The sequence below is a fragment of the Cervus elaphus genome, chromosome 11 (assembly GCF_910594005.1).
Source record: "Cervus elaphus chromosome 11, mCerEla1.1, whole genome shotgun sequence".
Lineage (NCBI taxonomy): Eukaryota > Metazoa > Chordata > Mammalia > Artiodactyla > Cervidae > Cervus > Cervus elaphus.
Genome location: NC_057825.1, coordinates 102,030,322 through 102,056,218, shown reverse-complemented (window position 1 = coordinate 102,056,218; position 25,897 = coordinate 102,030,322). Strand labels below are relative to the sequence as shown.

Genomic DNA, 25,897 nt, shown 5'->3' with positions numbered 1-25,897 from the left:
CTCTTGTTGCAGAGCTTGGGCCTCAGTAGTTGTGGCACACAGGATTAGCTGCCCCGCGGCATGTGGGATCTTCCCTGACCAGGGATTGAACCCATGACCCCTGCATTGGTAGGCAGATTCTTTAACACTGGGCAACCAGGGAAGTCTGAGGCTCTTTTCATAGGTCACATCTGAGTTTCAGAAATCACTGTTTACTTTTTCATTTTAAAAGTTATAAAATAGAACTATGAATATTTGTATTATAAGTTCAAGTCACAAGAATGGTATTTTATTTAATATATATATTTTAAAAAATGACTGTGAACTGCTTACCTTTTTACTCATATTTTGAAAGAAAAAAACTGCTTACCTTCACCCAGAATTTTTCCAAGAATAAGAAGGCTCCTGTCAATCATGACATCCTCTAGTTTATTTTGCAGTTCCTCACTGACTCCTAAGCTCTGTACTATAAAAGGAGTGACAGAACATATATGACCTGTCAGGATGCTTCCTTTCATGTGAACATAATTAAAATTATTAAGTTCCATAAAAAAGTTTAACATTTTCCTCATTTCATATGCATAACTCTCCCTGCCAAATGTCAGTAATGAAATATCGTATTTAATCCTGCTGTGATTAAAGTGAGTAAAATCAACCTATGAGGGCAAAATTAATCCTGAACGATTATAAAAATCAGAACCATTCCCATTGGGCAGTAGCAGCAGCTGGCAGATTCATGCAGGGGAGCTTTGCCCTTCACTTAAAAGAGTGAGGGAGACAAGTCAATATTCTTTCTAGTATTTACTATTACACCCTTAACTGTGGGATACAAAAAAGTCACCAGGACGTCTCCCCTGCCCTCCCATGCTGGGGAAGGTGGCACAGGAAACATGTAGAGAACAAGGCACAGTTTGTTTTCTTATGGTATGTAACCTCATCTAATGACATAAGAGGTGCTAAGCTGAATACTTGGTGGGGAGATTGAAGACTGAGATTTCCTGTAAGGTGTAGATATGCTGCCCCGTCACTGTTATCAATAAGAAGTATTAACCAGGAAAGGGAGACCAGTTTGGTAACTACCGGCAAAGGATTCAGTTTGTGCCATAGTTTGGGAAAGAGCAAGACTTTGAAAGAAAAACAAACAATGTGGATCATTAGAAATAACACATTAGCTCTCAGCGGACAAATTTTACCCAAATCGTCCTCCCATCAGAGAAAGAAATTGGTTCAGAGGATTTTTTTTTTTTTTTTTTAATGCAAGAATAGACACCTAAACCTCAAAACTTCTGGATTAGAGAAGGAATTAATAACATTCTACGTCAAATGAGTTTTTGTTTCATAGCAACCTGCATTCCATCATCCTTATATTTATTTATTGTTTTGTTTTTCGGCAAACACCCAGACACTTGAATTTGATAATATTCGAACACTTTCTACACTGTTTCTGAAATTATTCAAGAACAGAGCTGTTTATTCCCATTCTTTGAAACTAAGAGTTGCCGCTCTGATTCAGCAAAGTTCAAACCATAATTGTCACAAAGTATGTTAGGAAGTTGTTCTCTGACTTGGTTGCCAGGAAAAAACAGGAAGTGAGCTCTGAGGTTATGGCAGTCGGTTTGCTGTTTCTTTTAAGTCCCTCTGCCCGCATCTTCTCCTCTCACCCTGAGGTCTCCTTCTTCCTCCCATGTTTCAAAGCATCAGGAGTCCTTAACCCCAGGGGCTTCAACTCGAGGACAGCCCCAGGTTTCCAGGGACCTGCCCGGGAGGGAAGGCCAGGGCCATGTCTGCTTGTTGCTTTCCAAAGACATTTTGCACATTAAAGATAGACATTCTTCAACTCCTTTGGCTTTTGTTAGAAATCCAGCAATTAACTTGTGGTTCTTTGCTTGTTCTCAATATTTTTTTTTTTTGGTCACACAACATGTGGGAAATTAGTCCCCTGACCAGGGATTGAACCCGCACCCTCTACATTGGAAGCATGAAGTCTAAATCACTGGACACCAGGGAAGTCCCTCAGCAATCTTGGCTTTTGCCAAAAGAGAAATGAAAGTCAACTTACAGGTGAGTTCGATGGCTCGCCGGCAGAAGGACTGTTTTGCCATGTAGCTGATGACCAATTCTGAATCCTCCTCTGTGAAGGCGCTCCTGGGTGAATGATAACAGACATCTCAGACTAGAGACAGAGAGACACCCAGGCCGGGGCTGAGTCCACGAGATGCTACGAGGCTGTTGCCTGTTAAGAGAGCTCTTCTAGGCCAGAAACATTCCCCACCAGGAGAAATAAGCTTCTTCCTTAGATCCATTTTAGGACTCTGTCTAGGAGCCATGGAGAGTTTAGAACAACTGAAAAGCTCCCAACAGCCAAAGCTGTAACAATTTGAGCAACACAATGAAGTGGTGTTGGGTTATAACCCAAAGGATAAAAGGAATATCCATGAATCCAAACTGATGCATATATACATGCTTGTGTATATACATGCATGTGTGTGTGTATAAATAAATAAAGAGGGGAAGAGAGACCAGTCTCCTGTGCAGAAGAATTCCAAATATTTCATATGCATACTCTGTATTTTAGGGCTTCCCTGGTGGTTCAGACGGTAAAGGATCCGCCTGAAATACAGGAGATCTGGGTTCCATCCCTGGGTTGGGAAGATCCCTTGGAGAAGGAAATGGCAACTGACTCCAGTATTCTTGTTTGGGAAATCCCTTGGACAAAGGAGCCTGGTGGGCTACAGTCCATGGGGCTGCGAAGAGTCAGACATGACTGAGAACGACTAACACTTTTCGTCTGCAAGAGATGTGGGGAGTGTTAACTCCTCACCCTGTGCGTGTGAGCTGCAAGCACTGACTTGCTTCCAAAGAGCCCGGTATAAAAAGGGAAAATCACTCTGGTAGAGGAGCTAGGCAGACACTGCCTCAGCCAGGCGATCAGGGTCAACATCAGCAGTGAAACCACACTGACAGTGTGCCTCCTTGATGTAACAGGATGAAGGTGGTACTCCGCCTCTGTGGCCTTCCTTTCAATAGCCACTACCCCCGTCTAATCATGACCAGAACATCATACAAATTCTAATAGAGGGTATCCTACAAAATACCTGGCCAGTACTCCTGCAAACAAAAACAAGGAAAGTCTGGGAAACCGTCAAGGGGCCTAAGGAGACATGACGACAAAATGTAGTGTGGTGTCCCGGGAAGGACCCCAGAATAGAAGAGGGATAGTAGGTACAAACAAAGGAAATTTGAATAAAGTATGGACTTTAGTTAATGATAATGTATTGATACTGTTTAACTGATTGTATCAAATATAACTAACATAAAATGCAGTAATGCACTGACATAAAATGTTAATAACAGGGGATCCTGGATGTGATGTATATGAAAAGTTTTTATACTGCCTTCTCAATTTTTTTGTAAATACAAAACTTCCCTAGAAAATAAAGCCTATTTTTAAAAATCCATTTAGTCACTGCTTTAGCCTAATTGGTATGAAAGTATTATGAATTAGTGAGTCTAAATTATAGACTTAACTTCACTTTTTCTTATGTATATAAATTATTTTAAAATAGAAAATACATTAAAAATAATATATTTATATGCAAGGCAAGCAATTTGGAAGGATTTATGCCAAAATAGCAACTGAGACCATGGAATATCAACCATGGAGTTACAGACAAGTTTCACTTTCTACTTTCAACTATTCTATATAATTTGATTTTTTAACAACAACAAAAAAACTATAAGAATATTAATTTTATAAGTAGAAAGTAAATATATTTTCATTATAAATGAATAAATGAAAGGTGCTTGTACAAATGAATGAACAAATGAATCTAGGGTTTTGTAGTGAAAACCCATGGAAACTGACTTCAGTATAAAAATAATTTGTCATCAACCTATCACTTCTTTTCAGCTTCTGCTCAATGGTTCCTGGTAATGGTTCCTGATAATTTTGTTCCGAAATATTTGAAACAGTCCTGTAATTTTGTTAATATATTTGCTGTACTTCATAACTCCACTCTGGAAAGTCCTAGAACATTCAACCTCAAATGGTACCAAGTTATTCAAACTAGGGTTGAATCAGATAATACCTAATATCTGTTTTGGTGGTAAACTTTTAGGTTCTGTGGAACCATGAGTTAGTGGAGGCCTAGCTGATAGAAGTATTTTCACTAGGAGTATTTTATTCTGCATTTCTTAACTGCCAGACTATAAGGTACATGTAGGCAGCCCCATGTCTGTCCTATTCATCTCTCTCCATTCAACGCATAGAACAGGCTGTGTATACACACACACACACACACACACACACATATATATTTAATATTCTTTCCTTCCTGCAAAGATTTGAAATGGAATCTTCATGTTTATTCTACTCCCACCGCATACGGGAGTCCCACCTCATATGGTGTCCACAGACTGAGTTTTCTCTATATGTAACAATACCTCACTGTCTTAATCACTAAACATGTTTTTATACTTAGTAGGACTAGCCTCCACCCAAAATTTTGTATATTTCAAAACTGCCATGATTCTCTCTGCTCATTTACTCTTCAAGATACATTTTCAAATCAGCTTTAATGGACAACCCTGCAGCGATTTAGATGGTGATTAAATTGAATTTATGGTCAACTTGGGGGAAAATGATCTCTTGACAAAACTGAGCCTTCCCATCCATGAACATGGTACACATCTTTCCATTTATTTGAGTTTTCCTCTGTAATGTCAATAAAGTTTAATACATTTTCCCACAAAGCTTTTATACATATATTGGGTTTCTTCTTAGGAACATTATTGTCATTCTAGCACTTTGACTTCAATGTATCTTGAAATGAGTATCAAAATACTTCACAACATTTAATGCCCTAAAAAATGTTACGTTTCTTCCTGAAGAAAAACAAGAAAGGAGAGTTCCAGGAAGAGACTTTGGAAAAAGTAAAAAACTTTGACTGTTGGCTGCCTTTGTGACACTGGCCTAATTAGAGAAGCAGCCTGCCCCCAAGAGGTGCATAAGACAAGGGCCAAGCTGCATACAGGAGCAAGGCCATCAGAAGAGGCCCTGTCACTTCACATAGCAACTTCATCAGTACCACGGAAAAAGCACTTTCAACTGAGAAACTTACCCAAACTTTGTCTCCTGGATTCTTTTCCTGATGGCCAGAGAAATGTATAAAACCAACCCAATCAGGACAAATCCACAAAAGCACCCAAGGATTATGAGCACGGGATCTGCGTTGCCAGGTGCTGGGGTGGATGAGGGAGCAAAATCTATCGAACCTGGTAAAATACAAATAGAATCAATTCAAAACATCTCCTTGGGATTTGGGATAGTCGATTTACAACACTGGGGAAGCTCTATTCATGTCAGTTATAAATGTAGAAGAAACTGAAAAAATAGTAAGCGTGTTCAGGTGCTCAGTTGAGTCTGACTCTTTGTGACCCCATGGACTATAGCCGGCCAGGCTCCTCTGTCCACGGAATTCTCCAGGCAAGAATACTGGAGTGGGTTGCCATTTCCTTCTCCAGGGATCCTCCTGACCCAGCATCTTTTGTACTGGCAGGCAGGTTCTTTACCACTGGGCCACCTGAAAAACAGTAAAACTAATATTTAACTGGTATGCTCTAAAACACTAGGAAGATTGAGAATCAAAAGGGCTTTTTGTTGTTGTTAAAAAAAGATATCGAGAGTAGTTTGAACAGTGCTTGCCAGTTTCCAGTTACACAGTTTAGCATATAGAGAGAATGTAGGAATATTTTCCACGCTCTGGTGAATGTCGAACTCCTTTCCAAGTTTGGATCAACTTCCAGTGTTTTATCCTCTGCACTTTCGATGCTGTAAAATACCTCTGTGAGTTCCTTTAATGTTGTGATGAGAAAATAGCTATCTTGAGTTACTCCTGGGGTGTTTTACAGTATGACAATCCCACTTACAGTAGAGTCTGGACATTTTGATAAGGATCTGAACTTGGAAGTCTTGCTGCAAGTTCCCACTTTGCTTTTCCTGGGGCACCTTTTAAAATAACCACTTGGAGTTGAGCCTTTGAAAAGTTAAGTATAGGCATTTGCTACCCACCCTCTACCACCTGCTGTGACCTGGGACAGAGGCCTGCCCTTCCTCTGGCTCTCTCACCCCCTCACCCACCTCCACATCTGGGATTTGTAATAAATCTTGTGACTCTACTTCCTTTGTGTGGGGGTATTGAAACTGCCCGTCAAAATGACCTCAGAGTTTTCACTTCCCCAAAGTCGGGCCTGCCCCCGGTTAACTAACCAGACCCCATGTGTCTGGTACATGCTCCTCATTCAGGAGGTCATGATCTGCATATTCTCAATTCAGTACACCAGCATGGGGGTGGGGGGGCAGCACACTTGTGAAGACTGTGGCGAGCACATCTCCCTCTGGGACATGATCCTCCTTTTCAGCACAGCCATTTCATTCATGTGGGCAAGACCTTCCAGTGCGATGGCTGCTTGTCTCATGGATCAAATGGTAGCAGCGTCAACATGCCCACGGTCAGCGCTTTCTCCCATAACTCCACATGCTCAACTCTACTTCCAACATCACCTCCCTTTCCTTTCTTCTCCGCATTTTCACCGTTGTTCACCAACTCCATCTTTCAAATAACTACTTTTGTGAAATGTCATGTGAGTTTTGCCTCTGGGAGAAAGGAAGTAACCCAGCGCTATGCCTCTTAGACATACGTGAACAGACTAAGGAAAGCATGGTGATCAACCACAGACAGCCTTGAAAAGAAGTGACCCAACTGGTCACAACCAAGATACACCTGTTGCTTGTGGAGTGATTTGCGTACTACAGAGCTGATGGAGACGTATATACAATCACAGTTAATACATGCTGGTAACTCAACTTTGAACTGTATTGTTGGGAATGGGTGTGATTTACCTAAACTCTGGTAACTGAAATATATGCAGATTAGAACTTTGCAAAGGCAGGCCTGCCAGAACAGCAAAGCCTTTTATAATTTCGGACAATTCATTATGTGTGACGAGGAAAAGTCTGTCATCTTAAACTCTGATTTTTTCCTAAACTGAAGTACAATTGCTTTCTGATGCTGTGTCAGTTTCTGGTGAATAGCAAAGTGATTCAGGTACACGCATGTGTGTGTCTGCGTGCTCAGTCGCTCAGTCGTGTCCAACCGACTCTCCGTGACCCCTGCTCTGTAGCCCACCAGGCTCCTCTGTCCATGGGATTTCCCAGGCAAGGATACAGGAGTGGGTTGCCATTTCCTTCTCCAGGGGATCTTCCCGACCCAGGGATCAAACCCAGGTCTCCTTGGCAAGTGGATTCTTCTGAGCCACCTGGGAAGCCCTGTATACACACACATACACACACGCGTGTATACATATATATATACATTATATATATTCTTTTACACATTCTTTTCCATTATGGTTTATTACAAGATTTTGAATATAGTTCCCTATGCTATACAGTAGAAACTATTAATAGTTGTTTATCTATTTTATTTGCTAATCCTAAACTCCTAATTTATCCCTCCTCGACCCTCTTTCCCCTTGGGTAACTGTATGTTTTCTATGTCTGTGTTAAACTCTGATTTTTAACCTGTGCTTTTAGAATCAGAATCTCATCATCCCTGAATTTCTTCCAGGCAGACGTACCCCGAGTCCCCATCATAAGTGACTAATGTTCCCTACGGACAGAGCCTATGGTCTGTAGGAGCTGAAATAAGGGTTCAATTTAGCACTACAAGGGAGAGCACGTTTGAGGGTCACTGGGACAGAGAGATGGGAACTCAGTGGTCTGCTCCCAAGTCTTGTCTGCTATTGGTACAAAGGCCATATTTGGCAAGACCTTTGTAAATGTACAAACCACATCCATGTAGATGTCCGTGGGGATTTATGAGTTCACTACCAAACAACTTAGGGTGGGTCAGAGTCAGAAGAAGGCGGCTTCCCTGGTCTATGTGACTAAACACAATATTTGGGCCCCTTGGGGCACCACAGTGCCACCTTGCCAAAGGCCACTCCAACAATATGCAGAGGCCAACACGCAGGGCTGAGCATTTAGCTGGGTGAGCCAACACCGTGCAAAGATGTTTCTATAGGAAATGGTTCATGCTCTGTACCCATCATGTTCTTCACCCAGTTATGAAGCACACTACCCAAGGCTTGAATGACTCGTCACAGGGCAAGCTGGACTGCTTAAAACAAACACCAGCAAACAAACAGTGCTAATTATAAAGAGCTGAGGATTAGCCACCCTGACTAATCCAAAATTCAGTCCTGTATACATCATTTTAACTAAATTCAGCAGTCAGAAAAACAAATATGGCATATTAACTCATAAAAATGGAATGTAGAAAAACAGTACAGATGAGGCTGTTTGCAGGGCAGGATAGGAGAGGAAGGGACAGACAGCGAACATGTGGGCACAGAGGGAGGGTGGGCCGGAGGGGGACAGTAGCATCACACACGTGCACTACCGTTTAAACTAGCTCGTGGGGAGCTGCCACACAGCCCAGGGAGCTCAGTTCGGTGCTCTGTGAGGACCTAGAGGAGGGGATGGTGGGGTGGGAGGGAGGCTCCTGAGGGAGGGGATGCATGTATACATATGGCTGATTCATTTTGTGGTACAGAGAAACTAACATGACATTGTGAAGCAATTGTTCTCCATAATAAAAAAATAAACTAAATTCAGTACTATATAAGAACCTACATAGAGCACAGGGAACTCTCCTCAATACTCTGCAATAATCCACATGGGACAAGAATCTAAAAAGGAGTGAACAGAACCTAAAAAGACTTCCCAGGTGGCTCAGTGGTAAAGAATCTGCCTGCCAATGCAGGAAACACAGGTTTGACTCCTGAGTCAGAAAGATTCCCTGGAGAAGGGAATGGCAACCCACTGCAGTATTCTTGCCTGGAGAATTCTATGGACGGAGGAGACTGGCGGGCTATAGTCCATGGGGTCACAAAGAGTCGGACACAACTGAATAACTAAGCGTACACAGGCACATATACATACATACATGTATATCTGATTCACTTTCTATACAGCAGAAACACAACACTGTAAATCAACCATACCACACTAAAAACCATAACAGCTAAATTTAGTAAGTCCAGCTGAACTCTGGGTTCTGAAAGGATGAAACTTCCTAGGAAGTTATTACCCTGGAGAGTAACAGTGGGAGGACTCATGGGAACAGGCAGCTCTGTGAAGCGTATTGTCCTGTCAACTATCTTCATCACTGCAGAATTTCCTCTTGGTCTCTTTCAGGTTTTTTTTTTTTTGGAGGAGCCATTCAGCACGTGGGATCTTAGTTTCCTGACCAGGGATGGAACCCTGCGCCCTGCAGTGGAAGCTCGGGGTCTTAACCACTGGACACCAGGGAAGCCCCTACTGTTCATTCTTAAACAAGCTGCCCATCCCACAAGCTGCTCTCTGGCAGCCCATGTGTCGCCTGGACTGATACTCCGTCAGCCGATCCGGCACCAGCTCTCACCGCGTGCAGGGATGAAGATCTTCACCGGGTCACTGAAGGGCCCCACGCCCCCTTTGGTGACGGCAGCGATCCTCACGGTGCACGTGGCGTTGTGCACTTGAACAGGAAACTGAGCGAGGCTGCTGCTCTGGCCAACTTCTTCCGAGAACTCTTTCTGGGGGGGCAGACAGGAAAGGAAAAGAAGTAAAATACTGAGGCACTAGGGGCCTTGTCCTTCCAAGAGAAGTTCTTCTAAGGGAAGCGGTCCCACCCACATCCCAGGGGCAGCGGCTGTGCTTCCAGCACCTCCCTTCCTCACTCAGGTCACAGCCAAGGGAAGCAAAAGGTAGGCAGGGATGCAGGACGGGCTGGCAGCATCCTCAGGCCTGGGGAATCTTGGCTTACTCGGGCCATGCAGGAATGGTACTTGGAGGGCTCAGTGAGTCCTCTGGAAGAATAGGAGCATGTGGCAGATGCACTTGAAGGCAAGAGCAAGACTGTCTTCTTGGTGGTCCAGTGGCTACAATTCCACGTCCCCAATGCAGGGTGCCCAGGTTCTATCCCTGAGTGAGATAGAACTAGATCCCACATGCAGCAACTAAGAGCTCTCATGCCACAACTAAAGATCTCACATACTGCAACTAAGACCCAGCACCATCAAATTAAAAAAAAAAAAAAAGAAGGAGGAGCTCTGTGACAACCTACAGGGCTGGGATGGGGTGGGAGGTGGGAGGAGGCTCAGATGGAGGGGACATATGTATACCTATGGCTGATCCATGTTGATGTATAGCAGAAACCAACACAATATTGTAAAGCAATTATCCTCCAGTTAAAAACAAATTTTTTAAAATGTAATGAAAAGTTACATTGAGTTAGGACATTGCACCACTGTATCATTGTATGACTTCATTACTGGATGTGATGAAAAATTAATGCTCCACTATCCCAATGGCTGCATTGCTCTCTTTTCTGAAATTGTGGGAACACAGTAGATAAAGGTTTAACTTTTCTGAGAAAATTATAAAGCACATGAAGGAAAAATAATACTATCTACTCAAGACCCCCGTCCTCAACGCCCACAGAGCACGGCCTAGGAGCCGCACTGAACCTCGACACTGCCCACCCACCATTTCCCTTGCACCAGCATGGGTGGGCTCCGCTCCTTCCGATTCTAAGAGCTGTGACTGAAACCGACATTTAGGAGGGCACTGACACTTCCTCTTCCAGAGAAAATGTGCTCCGTTTAAAAAAATCTGGCCTTAAAAATAAATACATAAATCTGGCCTTACTTATTTATCTTGTTTTAAAGCCACTGGTATGCAACTTGAGCCATTAAAACAAGGGGGAGGCTGTGGGGGGAGATGTCTGAGAAAAAACAAACCAGAATTAAGTGCTTATAGAGTATTTTCTCCTTGACTTCCAAACCTCAACTATCATGATGTTCTCCGGCACAGGAAATAAATTTTGTGTGAGTCTCTGTCTACGGTTCGGGCAATTCTGAGTCAAAGGTTGTTGTTGTTCGGTCACTAAGTCGTGTCTGACTCTTTGTGTCCAAGTCAAAGGTAAAGAGATTTATTTACTGTAGAACACTGGAGAGCCTTGAACTTGCCAGTGTATACAGTGGGTCTTGAAGAAGGGCTTATAATATGCAATATTTTTATAAACTTATCTTCTCACTGAATTCTCACAGGTCTACAGACACTTTATGGGAATGGGAATAGGACAAGAAATACTAGTCCACATTCATCAAAAGACAGTCCCCTTCACAGAGAGAAATTCTTCTTCTGGTTTAGATTTCAGCCAGGACCAGGCATGAAGTCCGTAGCGCCGTTAATGCTACAGAACAAGTTCAAGGTCCTGTGTTCAGATGGTGCAAAGATGAGGAAGGCACAGTTCCAACTTAAAGGAGAACAGATTTTATTTGATCCTGACCTTTATATTTTAAAATTTGATTTAGAAGGCAAGGGATAGCAAGAAACAGAGAACAAAAAAACATTGAAATCTTCATCAAGATACAGAAAATGGAGACTTCCCTGGTGGTGCAGTGGCTAAGACTCCATGCTTCCAAAGCCGGCAACCCAGATTCGATCCCTGGTAAGGGAACTAGATTCCACATGCAGCAACTAAGACCCAGCACATCCAAGTATATATATAAATATATATATAAGATATAGAAAATGTCCATATAATAAATATCAGGAGTTTCTTAGTGTGTAAGTGACACAATAGTTGTAAGATAATGAAGGTAAAAACTTTGAAAACTTCGGTGGGTTATTACAATTTTCAGCAAACTGTGAACCCACCCAAAGACTACTTGAAGAAAGTTCTGAAATTCTATACCGAAAAAAAAAAAATCTTTATTAGAGTAGTAAGTTGGAATCTCTTCCAAAATATCCAATTTCACCACCTTGCATAAAGAAAATGCAGCTTTAGTGACAGTTTTTTTCTTCTCTTTTTAAAACTTTTTGTTTTATATAGGAGTATAGATGATTAACGATGTTGTGACAGTTGCAGACGGACAGCAAAGGGCCTCAGCCACACATACACATGTGTCCCTTCTCCCCCAAACTCCCCTCCCATCCAGGCTGCCACATAACACTGAGCAGAGTGCCCTGTGCTGGACAGTAAGGCCTTTCTGGTTATCCATTTTAAATCCAGCAGCGTGTACATATCCATTCCCCCTTTTTTTTGTTTTTATTTTTTGGTGGTGCCCTGCGATATGTTGGATCTTAGTTCCTCAAACAGGGATCAACCCAGTGCCCGCTGCTGGGGAAGGGCAGAGTCTTAACCACTGGACCACCAGGGAAGTCCCAATAACAATTTTCTTAAAACGAAAATGAAAGGACAATTTTCAGGGAAGCTGTGTCAAACTCTCGCTCTTTGGAAATGAAGGCAGATTAGGGAACCTAAGAGATGGACACAGAGTTCATTTCAAGCTTCAGTTCAGACGGAGGTTCTAGGCTCCTCTGAGGGAGGCTTCTCTTCAGTATTCTTCTTCGTCTCCAGAAGCTGGTGGCTCAGACGGTAAAGAATCCCTTCTGCAATGCAGGAGACCCAAGTTCCATCCCTGGGTCAGTAAGATCCCCTGGAGGAGGGCATGGCAACCCACTCCAGTATTCTTCCCTGGGAAATCCCAAGGACAGAGGAGCCTGGTGGGCTATAGTCCTCGGGATCACAAAGAGTTGGACATGACTGAGCAACAAAGCACGCATGTTCTTGGCCAGAGAGATGGGAGCTTCCTGCCTCAGAGAATGTTACCCAAACAGAGTAGAGAATGAGTACAATGCAAATGACCCTCTCGCTGGGAAAATCCAGCATCTCCCAGGAGGCAATGCAGAAAGGTCGCAGCCCTAACTGTGCCATATTGTTCTCTCACAGAGGGGACCGTTCTGAAGGGCAGCTGTGCCACTGTATTAGGCTCTCTGGTGGCATCATTCGGAAGGCTTTCATCACTCTCGCCCTTCAGCTCCCATCAGTGCCAGGGTGCCCTCTAAAGAAGTATCTTTGACTCACACCAGGGCAGAAAAAGACAGGATGACCTCTGGCTCTTTTTGTTTTTTTAATTTCCTTTCTCTTCCTCTTTGGGCTCTTCTGGTGGCTTAGAAGGTAAAGAATCTGCCTGAAATGTAGGAGCCACAGAGATTCGAGTTTGAGCCCTGGGTTGGGAAGATCTCCCGGAGAAGGAAATGGCACCCCACTCTAGTTTTCTTGCCTGGAGAAGTCCATGGACAGAGGGGCCTGGTGGGCTACAGTCCACGGGATTGAAAGAGTTGGACACAACTGAGTGACTAACACTTTTCCTCTTTATTTATTTGGAATGTCAACTCCCATCACTAGGCCTTTAATTAGGATTTGCAGTACTTTCTCTGCAGTTTATTTATTTATTGTTTGTTTTGGCTGCACTGGGTCTTTGGTGCTGGGCAGCTTTTTCTTTAGTTGTGGAGAGCGGGGGCTACTCTCTAGTTGCGGTGCACAGATAATGTCATTTCGCTGGCATCTCTTGTGGCTGAGCACAGGCTCTAGGGCTCGAGGGCTTCTGTAGTTGCGACACACGAGCTCGGTAATTGCAGTTCCCAGGCTCTAGAGCACGGGCTGTATGGTTGTGGCGCACTTACTTAGTTGCTCCAAGGAACGTGGCATCTTCTCGGACCAGGAACCACATCTCCTGAACTGGCAGGCGAGTTCTCCACCACTGACCCTCCAGGGAGCCCAGCCTGCAGCCCTTGAAAGAAACTGCCTTGTTTCTTCACCACTCAAGTGTCTGTTGAGAATCACTATCTTCGGTCAATCAGAGAAAGTTCCTACTGAATCAGAACTCAATCATCAGAGCTTCATGTGTCTGTTAAGAATGTAGTATCGTAAAAAAGAGCTTTCCTATAAGAGAGGTATTTGACTCCCCTGACCCAGTCAGTGAGGAACTGTGATCAACAGGCACCTTGCACAAACGCTTTGAAACAAAAAAGCAGGAAACGAGGACTGCTTCTCTCATAGCTGCAACTCTTAAGCAGGGTTTTGACCGGTACAAATAGCAGCCTGGTATCATTTAGTACCAGGCAGAAGAAGCCATGGATTTCTAAGCCTTCTTCCTTTTCCATCACTGACTGCGTCCAACAGTGTGCTTTCCTGAGAGGTAAACTGAGGCAGGAAAAAAAAGAGTAAATCCCAATTGTTTTTCTGAAAGATGGCAGTTTTGGTTAAAGCTGGATGACCTGAGGTTGAAAATGACTGCACAAAGCTTGGACATCATCAGGTGGTGCAGTTGTTCATTCCACCCCTCTCTCATGCCAAGACATTGCATTAACTTTCATGTGATGCTCTGTACAAACGCCATGAGGATGCTGAAGTCTGGATCAGGAATGTGACAATACAAAAGAACCATGCTCTCCATGATGGTGGTAGAGAGACAGTCTTGAGGATGAAGCAAGTGCATCTGCTCTTGTACAGATAGTCTGTTTCATGAGAAGTCAGTGACACTTCAACCCTCTTCTGTTCCCAAGAGGGAGGGGGTGCTGTCTGGGAGCTGCCCACTGTTGGCTGCCCCTCCCCCATTTCTGCCTTGGATCAGATGGTCCCACGATAGCTGTTCCCTGCACCTTTAGACCTCACAGCAATCAAAACCAGATGTCCCCCCGGCTTGACTGGAATCACGTTGAACAAAGCTGTGCTATACAGTACGTTCTATGGAGCTGTGCCATGACACCTGCTTGCTGGCAGAACCTCCCCTTTGGAGTCCAGTTACTCTCTGCCATCCACCATGAGGCTGGGATTCTTCCCTGACAACAGTTTTCAGAAAAGCATCTTCTGGAATTTTCGAGAGGCTATAAATTGTAGCCTTCCCTTCTCCAGGGAATCCTCCCAAGCCAAGGATCGAACCCAGGTCTCCCACATTTCAGGCAGATTCTTTACCAGCTGAGCCACCAGGGAAGCTGAAGAATACTGGAGTTGGAATTGCAGGCAGATTCTTCACCAGCTGAGCTACCAGGGAAGCCCAATATAAATTGCAGGACTGCTAAGCCCTGCAACTCCTCTGAGTAATTCGCTATTTTCCTCAGAGAGCCAAAATTTCATGAAGGCAACAATTAGATGATAACAGAGGAGGAGTCCTATTTGCACTGACTGAGGAAATAAATGAATGGATGAAGAGTCAGTGAGGAAAGCTCCAAATGGAATTTAACTTTTTAGGCACTTCTAATTTTTCCCCAATGGCTCAGTGAGTAAAGAATCTGCCTGCAACACAGGAGATGTAGGAGACTTGGGTTCGATCCCTATGGGTTGGGAAGATCCCCTGAAGAAGGAAATGGCAACCCACTCCAGTATTCTTGCCAGAAAAATCCCGTAAACAGAGAAGCCTGGTGGGCTATGGTCCACAGGTCACAAAGAGTCGGACACAACCGAGTAACGAAGCAAGCCAGCAATTTGTAACACTGTTTATCTCCCACTGGAAGATGCCTTGCCTAACCCAGGAATATCAGGTCTTTTTACGACGAAAAGAAAGCTCCTAAAGCAGTATACGTCAACAAACCCAAGGCGACAAGACCACCTGTTACAGTTCAGACTTACGGATGTCTCTGCATTCCGCCACACGTGAGAGATGTGATAGCCCACCAGATCCCCGTCCTGCCGCTTAACGGGAGGCTTGATCCACCTGACGGCCACCTTGTTGCTGGACTCATTCAGAAACATGGTGACGTTCAGAGGTGCTACTGACGGGGCTGCAAAAGGAAAGGGGGAGAGGGATGAGGAGCTACAAAGAAACGCACAGAATAAAAACCACTCAACGGATCCAAAAGAAGAAAGTGGACCAAGTTATAGACAGAACCAACAGAAAACATGATAGGTGTAAATCTATCCATGGGCTTCTCTGGTGGCTTAGTGATTAAAAAAACAAACAAACAAAAACCCCTACCTGCCAATGCAGGAGATGGAGAAGGCAGTGGTAACCCACTCCAGTATCCCTGCCTGGGAAATCCCATGGAAAGAGAAGCTGGGCGGGCTACAGTCCATGGGGTCACAAAAGAGTCAGACACGACTTAGTGACTAAACAACACATCTATCCATATGAATGATACCATTACATTTTATTGGGCTAACTATCCCAATTCAAAGGCAAAAATTGTGAAGTAAAGTACTCCTGATATGAAACACACATCAAGTATAAAGATACAAATAAGTTAAAATAAGTATGAATAAATGATATACCATGTGATCAAAAGAGAGCTAAAATGGCTATATTAATATCAGATAAAATAGATTTCACAAATAATGCTATTAATACCAAAAATAAAGAAAATAATTTCATAATGATAAAGTGGCCAATTTATTCAGAAAGCCCAGTAATATTAAACATTTATGCCAAAAATAACAGAACCTCAGGGACTTCTCTGGTGGTCCAGGGGCTAAGACTCCATATTCCCAATGCAGGGGGCCTCAATTCAATCCCTGGTCAGGGAACTGGATCCCACACGCCACAACTAAAGATCCCACCTGCTGCAATGGAGGCCCAGCACAGTCAAATAAATAAATAGGAAAATAGTTGGGTCTCAAAAACAAACAAACAAACAAACAAACAAAAACACAGCACTTTAAAATATCTGAACTGCTAGACCTGCAAATAGAAATAGATAAATTCACAATTATAATTGCAGATTTTAATGCACTTGTCTACATAATTGATAGAAAAAGGAAGCAGAAAGTCATTAAGAATACAGTTTGAAAAACACTACCAACAAACCTGACCAAGTTGACATTATATAACATTCCATCTATGACAAACCTAGACAGGCATATTAAAATGCAAAGACATCATTTTGTTGACAAAGGTCTACATGGTCAAAGCTATGCTTTTTCTAGTACTCATGTTCAGATGTGAGAGTTGGATCATAAAGAAGGCTGAGCACTGAAGAATTGATATTTTCGAACTGTGGTTCTGGAGAAGACTCTTGAGCATCCCTTGGACTGCAAGGAGATCAAACCAGTCAACCCTAAAGGAAATCAACCCTGAATATTCACTCAGAAGGACTGATGCTGAAGCTGAAGCTCCAATATTTTGGCCACCTGATTCGAAGAACTGACTCATTGGAAAATACCATGATGCTGGGAAAGATTGAGGGCAGGAGGAGAAGGGGACGACAGAGGATGAGATGGTTGGATGGCATCACCGATTCAATGGACATGAGTTTGAGCAAACTCTGGGAGATGGCGATGGACAGGGAATCCTGGAGTGCTGCAGTGCATGGGGTCACAAAGAGTTGGACACGACTGATTGACTGAACAACAACAACAAAATGCGTCTAATCAGAGCAGGATGCACATTCCCTTCAAGTGCACACTGAACATTTATCAGGGCACATCATGTTCTGCACCAGGAAATAAGTCTTGATAAATATCAAAGGATTCAAGCAACACAAATTATGGTCTTTGACCCCAGTAGAATGAAATTAAAAGTCAGTCATACAAAGATCTCTGGAAAACCCCTTAAATATTTTGGAAATTACATTAGACACCTAAATAACTAACAGCTCAAAGAAGAAATCAAAACAGAAACCAGAAAGTGTTAATATTTTTAGCTGAATCAAAATGAAACAGCAAATAAAAATCATTCTCAAAGGTTTTTCTTCTTCATTTAAGATATTTTACAACCTTGGCAATAGTTTCATTTGTGCAAGGATTAAACCCTAACAATTTGTGATCTAGACCTTTCCCACAGTCTGTATTAAAACTAGAGCACTGATTAGGTAAGGCGGGAGTTCAGGGCAGGAAAGAGACTCTAAGCTACCCAGAACTCTAAACTGAGAAATAACAGAAACTGTACAATTGAAATCTAACATAACTATAATACAATATTCACTTCAATGTTCATAGAAAAACTGTAAGATCTTGGAAATCAAAAGCAGTACACAGAAAGTTTACAGATGCAAATAAAATTTGCTATGAGAAAATAATATAGAACCAACAGTACCTACTTCATACAGTTGCTACGAGGAGCTAATGAAATAATGCACATAAAGTACCTAAGATGGTCACTGACACATAGTAGGTGCTTCTTGAACATTAGCTACCTTCATATTTATTAGTTTCTTGACTTTGATGCTGTGAGTAATAACTTTCATATATGCTTCATGCTAAGACACTTCAGTCGTGTCTGACTCTTTGTGACCCAATGGACCACAGTCTGCCAGGATCCTCTGTCCATGGAATTGTCTAGAAAAGAATACTGGAGTGGGTTGCCATTTCCTTCTCCAGGGGATCTTCCCGACCGAGGGATCGAAGGGCATCTCTTACATCTCCTGCATTGGCAGGCAGGTTCTGACTAGTGCCACCTGGGAAGCAGTTGTATTTTAATTAATATATGCTATAAAGAGTGTGCTACTATTAATATCTTCCTATATAAAAGAAAAAAATCACCTATCCATAGTAAGTATAAGGTTTGTCACTGGACCCTTTTCAAATTCAGTAAGTCCCCTACACACCAACGAGTTCTTTTTCCAAGAGGGCATTTATAAATCCAATTTGTTTGTAAGTCCAGCAAAGTTAGCCTAGGTACCCAACTAACACAATTGGCCATATAGTGCTGTACTGTAATAGGTTTATAATTGAAGGAAAGTTACACGGCTCAAAATAGCCTGGAGTTAAAACTCCCCTCCAGGTCCTCCCCGTCGTTCCATGCAAAACAAAGAGCTCTCTCACGGGAAGAAAAAAATGGACGTTAAGGTTGATTATGCCCAGCTCCCAGCCGGTCCCAGCCTCTGGCTGATCTCCAGAATTCCTTGCCCCAGCCTTTTAAGAGAGAATTTCTCCAAACAACCTTGGAGAAGAACAGGCCCCCTTAAGACAGTCGCTTTCCACATACATGCCTACATATGCTTACCCTTTTCTTGGGTTAGTGCAGCAGCTCGCTAATCTGACTGCTGCTCCTTCTCGCCTCATTGAAGGTGATCTGTTCCCGTAAAGTGCCGGTCTCGTTCTTTTTCTGAACCTCACCTTCTCTAACTCCCTTACCCTACAGTAATTCTTTTCATACAAATAATACATAAAAAAGCAAACCAAAAATAAAACATTTTTCACGTTTTAAAAAGTACAGTAGTACAGTACAGCGGCTGGCGCACAGGGGCCGACATCCAGTGAACAGGCAAGAAGAGTTACTGCCTGAAGGAGAGAGAGGAGGTGGAGATGCTAGAGCTGAAGGACTGTCGCAATAGGAGACGGAGGGCGAGCTGCCTGACAGATAGCACAGGTTCTGGTTCCTTGCTGCAACCAGATCCAAGTGCGCATCTCTGAAAGCTCGCAACTTAAAGGTTTGTGTGTAGCGAACTTACTGTATGGAAGGAAACATCTGTCCCATTTTCATTAGCCATCTCCATAAAATTCTCTTCCAGAGACAAAGGCCACACAAACAAAAGTTAAAGTCTGAACCAGCCCATCAGGAAGGGTTTATTTCATCACACGCCATCAGGCACAATATTCACTTCTGAACCCCAGGAATTACCTCCTTCGGTTGTGCTGGCAAGAATCCAAGGGCTTATTGCAGACCAGCCGACTTCATTCATGCAGGACACGCCGATGCTGTAATTCGCCAGAGCTTGCAGCTGCTCGATTTGATACAGATGTGCTGAAGCCGAGGTGTTAAACACCCTGACTGAGCCATGACTCAGCGGCTCAACTTCCTTGACCTAAATGAAGAGTACAAATCGTGGACCAGGCGTGAGTAAAGCAGCAGGAACGTTAGACTCGGGCATCCGTGCCTCCAGCGTGCACGGCCCTTCCTCTGCATGCGAGGAAGTACCTGCTTCCTTTCGGGTCACACCCTAAACTTCCCACCAGCATGTTATTCATGCTACTTACCTGAGCCACAGTTGGGAGCCTGATGAAAAATGCCTGAAATAACTGTTCTCACTGTGGCAGGTAACAGAGCAAATACATCATCATCTCAACATTATAATCCTTATAATTTACATTTAACCGAAAAGAAAGGTAGCTTTTCCTCTCTCAGAATCACTTTAATTCTTGGACTTTTTTTTTTTCCCAGTTATTTCACATAATCAATAACGACCTGAAATATATACAATCTGACCCTTTAAAGAGAACATTTCCCAAATCCTACTTTAAAAAAAAATAATAATCTGTATTTCATTATGTAACCTGAGGCATTCTGCTGTTGTCTTGAGGCTAATTTGAGCGTGTCACTTATTCTTACCCCCTAATTCCCACTCCAATATAAACTCAACTTCAAAAGCACACACAGATAATGCAGATTTTATGGCATTTTTTGGTGGAGAGATATAGGAAAGGATCATTTGCACCTTACCCAACAAGCTTTTCTCCAAATCCTTAGAAAACCTATCAGCTCTTTCTTCTGAGTCCTTGTACCCCATCTTTCCCTCCATAACCACCACCAGTCTCCCCATATCCCTCTCCAGATGTCTTCTGTACGTATAGCCAAGAGGAGTGAATCCCCAGCAAGTCTAGTCTTATGGAAGTCTTATGGAAGTCTAGTCTAGTCTTATGGAAGTCCCCAGCAAGTCTTATGGAAACTTCCAGCTTTGCCCTTGGAAACCTCTTATCGGGGGTCATGCAGAGTCTTCCTTCACTGTATGTTTTTGAAGGTGAAGTGACAGTGCTAGTCATTCAGTCGTGTCTGACTCCTTGGGACCCCATGGACTGCAGCCACCAGGCTCCTCTATCCAGGGAATTCTGCAGGCAGGAATACTGCAGTGAATTGCCATGCCCTCCTCCAGGGACTCTTCCCAACCCAGGGATCGAGCCTGGGTGTCCAGCATGACAGGAAGATTTGTCACCGTCGGAGCCAGCAGGGAAGCCTTCACTGCATATTTTTCACTATTTCTAAAACATGTTGTACTGATAAAAATCAGAAAAGACTAAATAGTATTGGACAAAACCGAAGTCACCAAGAACAATTTGGGAAAAAAATCTTAAACCCACAAAATGAATTCCTGATAATAATGGGCTTGAAATTATAGGGTGTGGATATACAGTCTTGTTATTTCAGGAGATATATGTTTGAAATTTAGGTCAAGGGGTCACAAGCTGACATTGTGGAATTCTAAATCCCCCAGCGTATACGATGAGGAGGGGCACTGGGGTGGAGTCTCATGTCTGACTCAGACCCACAGACTCCACCGGGTGACAAGACGGAGCCCATTGGCCTGAGGAGCCGCCAGAGGAGAACCCAGGAGCTGGGTGCTTATCTTGGTGGTGGCTGTTGGCAGAAATTACTTTTTGTTTCTTCACTTTAAAGTCTGCACCGACCTCCTGGTGACCAAGCACTGGAACGAAGGTGGAAGAAACCCTGGGTCCCCACCCCTGCCCACCTCCGGAGCGGTACACTGCCCTGCTGCCACTCACAGGGACACTCTGGAAGGGATGTTCCTAGACGAGGCTGTGGTTTCTGTAACAGTGCTCGGTGGGTCCTGGGGCATGAAACAGTAAGACTATGTGGGAGAGGTAAAAATAGAAATGGAGTCCAGAGCCCAAAAATGGGTGAAGAATGAAACCAACGCCGGGACCAAAGGAAGTGAGCGGGTGTGTCCTGCTAGTGCATGGATCTGAATCTTGTCCAAACATTCGTTTGTTACTAAGTCAGAGTTTAGCATTGCAATGAACTGGGAATCTGCTACAAAATCTGCTGCAAAACTATACTTGGTCCCTTCAGAAATGGGAAGACACTGTTAATACACAGCTTGGTGCTCTGCGAAGACCTGGAGGGCTGGGATGGCCGGTGCGGTGAGAGGAGATATACGTATATATTTAGCCAATTCAGGTTGCTGTACAGCAGAAACTAACACAAAATTGTAAAGCAAGTATATTCCAATTTTTAAAAAAACAATATAAAAGTATATAACTTGTAGAGCCAATTCTGACCAACTTCGCTAGGACTGCCAGAGAAAATACAGAACACTTAGTTATATTTAAAGTTCAATTCAGTTCAGTCGCTCAGTCATGTCCAACTCGTTACAACCCCACGGACACACCAGGCCTCCCTGTCCATCACCAACTCCTGGAGTTTACTCAAACTCATGCCCATTGAGTCGGTGATGCCATCCAACCATCTCATCCTCTGTCATCCCCTTCTCCCCCTGCCCCCAATCCCTCCCAGCATCAGGGTCTTTTCAAACGAGTTAGCTCTTTGCATCAGGTGGCCAAAGTATTGGAGTTTCAACTTTAGAATCAGTCCTTCCAATGAATACCCAGGACTGATCTCCTTTAGGATGGACTGGTTGGATCTCCTTGCAGTCGAAGGGACTCTCAAGAGTCTTCTCCAACACCACAGTTCAAAAGCATCAATTCTTCAGTGCTCAGCTTTCTTTATAGTGCAACTCTCACATCCATACATGACTACAGGAAAAACCATAGCCTTGACTAGACGGACCTTTTTTAGCAAAGTAATGTCTTTGCTTTTTAATATGCTGTCTAGGTTGGTCATAACTTTTCTTCCAAGGAGCAAGCGTCTCTTAATTTCATGGCTGCAGTCACCATCTGCAGTGATTTTGGAGCCCAAATAAATAAAGTCTGCCACTGTTTCCACTGTTTCTCCATCTGTTTGCTATGAAGTGATGGGACCGGATACCATGATCTTTGTTTTCTGAATGTTGAGCTTTAAGCCAACGTTTTCACTCTCCTCTTTTACTTTCATCAAGAGGCTTTTTAGTTCTTCTTCACTTCCTGCCATAAGGGTGGTGTCACCTGCATATCTGAGGTTATTGATATTTTTCCCAGCAATCTTGATTCCAGCTTGTGCTTCATCCAGCCCAGCGTTTCTCATGATGCACTCTGCATATAAGTTAAATAAGCAGAATGACAATATACAGCCTTGACGTACTGCTTTTCTTGTGTGGAACCAGTCTGTTGTTCCATGTCCAGTTCTAACTGTTGCTTCCTGACCTGCATACAGCTTTCTCAAGAGGCAGCTCAGGTGGTCTGGTATTCCCATCTCTTTCCGAATTTTCCACAGTTTATTGTGATCCACACAGTCAAAGGCTTTGGCACAGTCAATAAAGTAGAAATAGATGTTTTTCTGGAACTTCCTTTTTTCGATGATCCAGGAAATGTTGGCAATTTGATCTCTGGTTCCTCTGCCTTTTCGAAAACCAGCTTGAACATCTGGAAGTTCACGGTTCATGTACTGTTGAAGCCTGGCTTGGAGAATTTTGAGCATTACTTTGCTAGTGTGTGAGATGAGTGCAATTGTGTGGCAGTTTGAGCATTCTTTGGGATTGCCTTTCTTAGGGATTGGAATGAAAACTGACCTTTTCCAGTCCTGTGGCCACTGCTACTTTCCAAATTTGCTGGCATATTGAGTGCAGCACTTTCACAGCATCATCTTTCAGGATTGAAATAGCTCAACTGGAATTCCATCACCTCCACTAGCTTTGTTCGTAGTGATGCTTCCTAAGGCCCACTTGACTTCACATTCCAGGATGTCTGGCTCTAGGTGAGTGATCACACCTTTGTGATTGTCTGGGTCATGAAGATCTTTTTTGTACAGTTCTTCTGTGTATTCTTGCCACCTCTTCTTGATATCTTCTGCTTCTGTTAGGTCCATCCATTTCTGTCCTTTATTGAGCCCATCTTTGTGTGAAATGTTCCCTTGGTATGTCTAATTTTCTTGAAGCGATCTCTAGTCTTTCCCATTCTATTGTTTTCCTCTATTTCTTTGCACTGATCATTGAGGAAGGCTTTCTTATCTCTCCTTGCTATTCTTTGGAACTCTGCATTCAAGTGGGTATATCTTTCCTTTTCTCCTTTGCTTTGGCTTCTCTTCTTTTCACAGCTATTCGTTAGGCCTCCTCAGACAGCCATTTTGCCTTTTTGCATTTCTTTTTCTTGGGGATGGTCTTGATCTCTGTCTCCTATACAATGTCATGAACCTCCATCCATAGTTCATCAGGCACTCTGTCTATCAGATCTAGTCCCTTAAATCTACTTCTCACTTCCACTGGATAATCGTCAGGGATTTGACTTAGGTCATACCTGAATGGTCTAGTGGTTTTCCCTACTTTCTTCAATTTCAGCCTGAATTTGGCAATAAGGAGTTCATGGTCTGAACCACAGTCAGCTCCTGGTCTTGTTTTTGCTGAATGTGTAGAGCTTCTCCATCTTTGGCTGCAAACAATATAATCACTCTGATTTCGGTGTTGACCATCTGGTGATGTCCATGTGTAGAGTCTTCTCTTGTGTTGTTGGAAGAGGGTGTTTGCTATGACCAGTACATTGTCTTGGCAGAACTCTATTAGCCTTTGCCCTGCTTCATTCTGTACTCCAAGGCTAAATTTCCCTGTTACGCCAGGTGTTTCTTGACTTCCTACTTTTGCATTCCAGTCCCCTATAATGAAAAGGACATCTTTTATGGGGTGTTAATTCTAGAAGGTCTTGTAGGTCTTCATGAAACCGTTCAACTTCAGATTCTTCAGCATTACTGGTTGGGGTATAGACTTGGATTACCATGATATTGAATGGTTTGCCTTGGAAATGAACAGAGATCATTCTGTCGTTTTTGCGATTGCATCCAAGTACTGCATTTCGGACTCTTTTGCTGACTATGATGGCTACTCCATTTCTTCTAAGGGATTCCTGCCCACAGTAGTAGATATAATGGTCATCTGAGTTAAATTCACCCATTCCAGTCCATCTTAGTTCACTGATTCCTAGAATGTCAATGTTCACTCTTGTCATCTCCTGTTTGACCACTTCCAATTTGCCTTGATTCATGGGCCTAACATTCCAGGTTCCTATGCGATATTGCTCTTTACAGCATCAGACCTTGCTTCTATCACCAGTCACATCCACAACTGAGTATTGTTTTTGCTTTGGCTCCATCCCTTCATTCTTTCTGGAGTTAGTTCTCCACTGATATCCAGTAGCATATTGGGCACCTACTGACCTGGGGAGTTCCTCTTTCAGTGTCTTATCTTTTTGCCTTATCATACTGTTCATGGGGTTCTCAAGGCAAGAATACTGAAGTGGTTTGCATTCCCTTCTCCAGTGGACCACATTTTTTCAGAACTCTCCACCATGACCCGTCTGTCTTGCGTGGCCTTACACATTATTGCTCATAGTTTCATTGAGTTAGACAAGGTCGTGGTACAAGTGATTAGATTGGTTAGTTTTCTGTGATTGTGGCTTTCAGTCTTTCTGCCCTCTGATGGAGAAGGATAAGAGGCTTATGAAAGCTTCCTGATGGGAGAGGCTGACTGAGGGGGAAACTGGTTCTTGTTCTGATGGGCGGGGCCATGCTCAGTAAATCTTTAATCCAATTTTCTGTTGATGGGTGGGGCTGTGTTCCCTCCCTGCTATTTACCTGGGGCCAAACTATGGTGGAGGTAATGTAATGAAGATAATGGTGGCCTCCCTCAAAAGATCCCATGCTGTACTGCTACAGTCCGTGCCCCCAACCCTGCAGCAGGCCACCACCAGCCCACACCTTCACCAGAGAATCCTGGACACCCACAGGCAAGTCTCTTATGGGGTCACCTTTCCTTTCTCCTGGGTTCTAGTACACAAGGTTCTGTTTGTGCCCTCCAAGAGTCTTTTCCCCAGACCTATGTAAGTTCTGGCAGCTCTATGGTGGGGTTAATGGCGACCTCCTCCAAGAGGGCTTATGCCATCCCCATGTCTGCTGCATCCATGCCCCTGTCCCTGTGGGAGACCTCCGCCAACCCGTAACTCCACAGGAGACGCCCAAACACAGTTCTGTCTCGGTCTCTGTGGGGTCCCTGGGTCCTGGTGCACACAAGGTTTGTTTGATCCTTCTGAGTGTCTCTGGTGGGAATGGGGTTTGATTCTAAACGTGAATTCGCCCCTCCTACCATCTTGCTGGGGCTTCTCCTTTGCCCCTAGACATTGGGTATCTCTTTACGGCAGCTCCAGCGCCTACCGTCTTACTGGGGTTTCTCTGACCTTGGACGTGAGGTATCTCCACACAGCTGGTCCAGCAAAGC

At 43.5% G+C, this 25,897-nt stretch overlaps 1 protein-coding gene across 1 annotated transcript in view; it reads right to left on the bottom strand.

Moving 5' to 3' along the window:
• Positions 1 to 25,897, bottom strand: part of MERTK (MER proto-oncogene, tyrosine kinase) — a 115,892-nt gene that overhangs the window by 20,786 nt on the left and 69,209 nt on the right. The window contains exons 7-12 of the mRNA XM_043918785.1: positions 19,429 to 19,612; positions 15,504 to 15,655; positions 9,465 to 9,618; positions 5,100 to 5,253; positions 2,039 to 2,124; positions 350 to 445 (exon numbers count right to left, since the gene is read on the bottom strand). Of these exons, the coding sequence (XP_043774720.1) occupies positions 350 to 445; positions 2,039 to 2,124; positions 5,100 to 5,253; positions 9,465 to 9,618; positions 15,504 to 15,655; positions 19,429 to 19,612 (826 nt within the window). The remainder of the gene's footprint in view (positions 1 to 349; positions 446 to 2,038; positions 2,125 to 5,099; positions 5,254 to 9,464; positions 9,619 to 15,503; positions 15,656 to 19,428; positions 19,613 to 25,897) is intronic.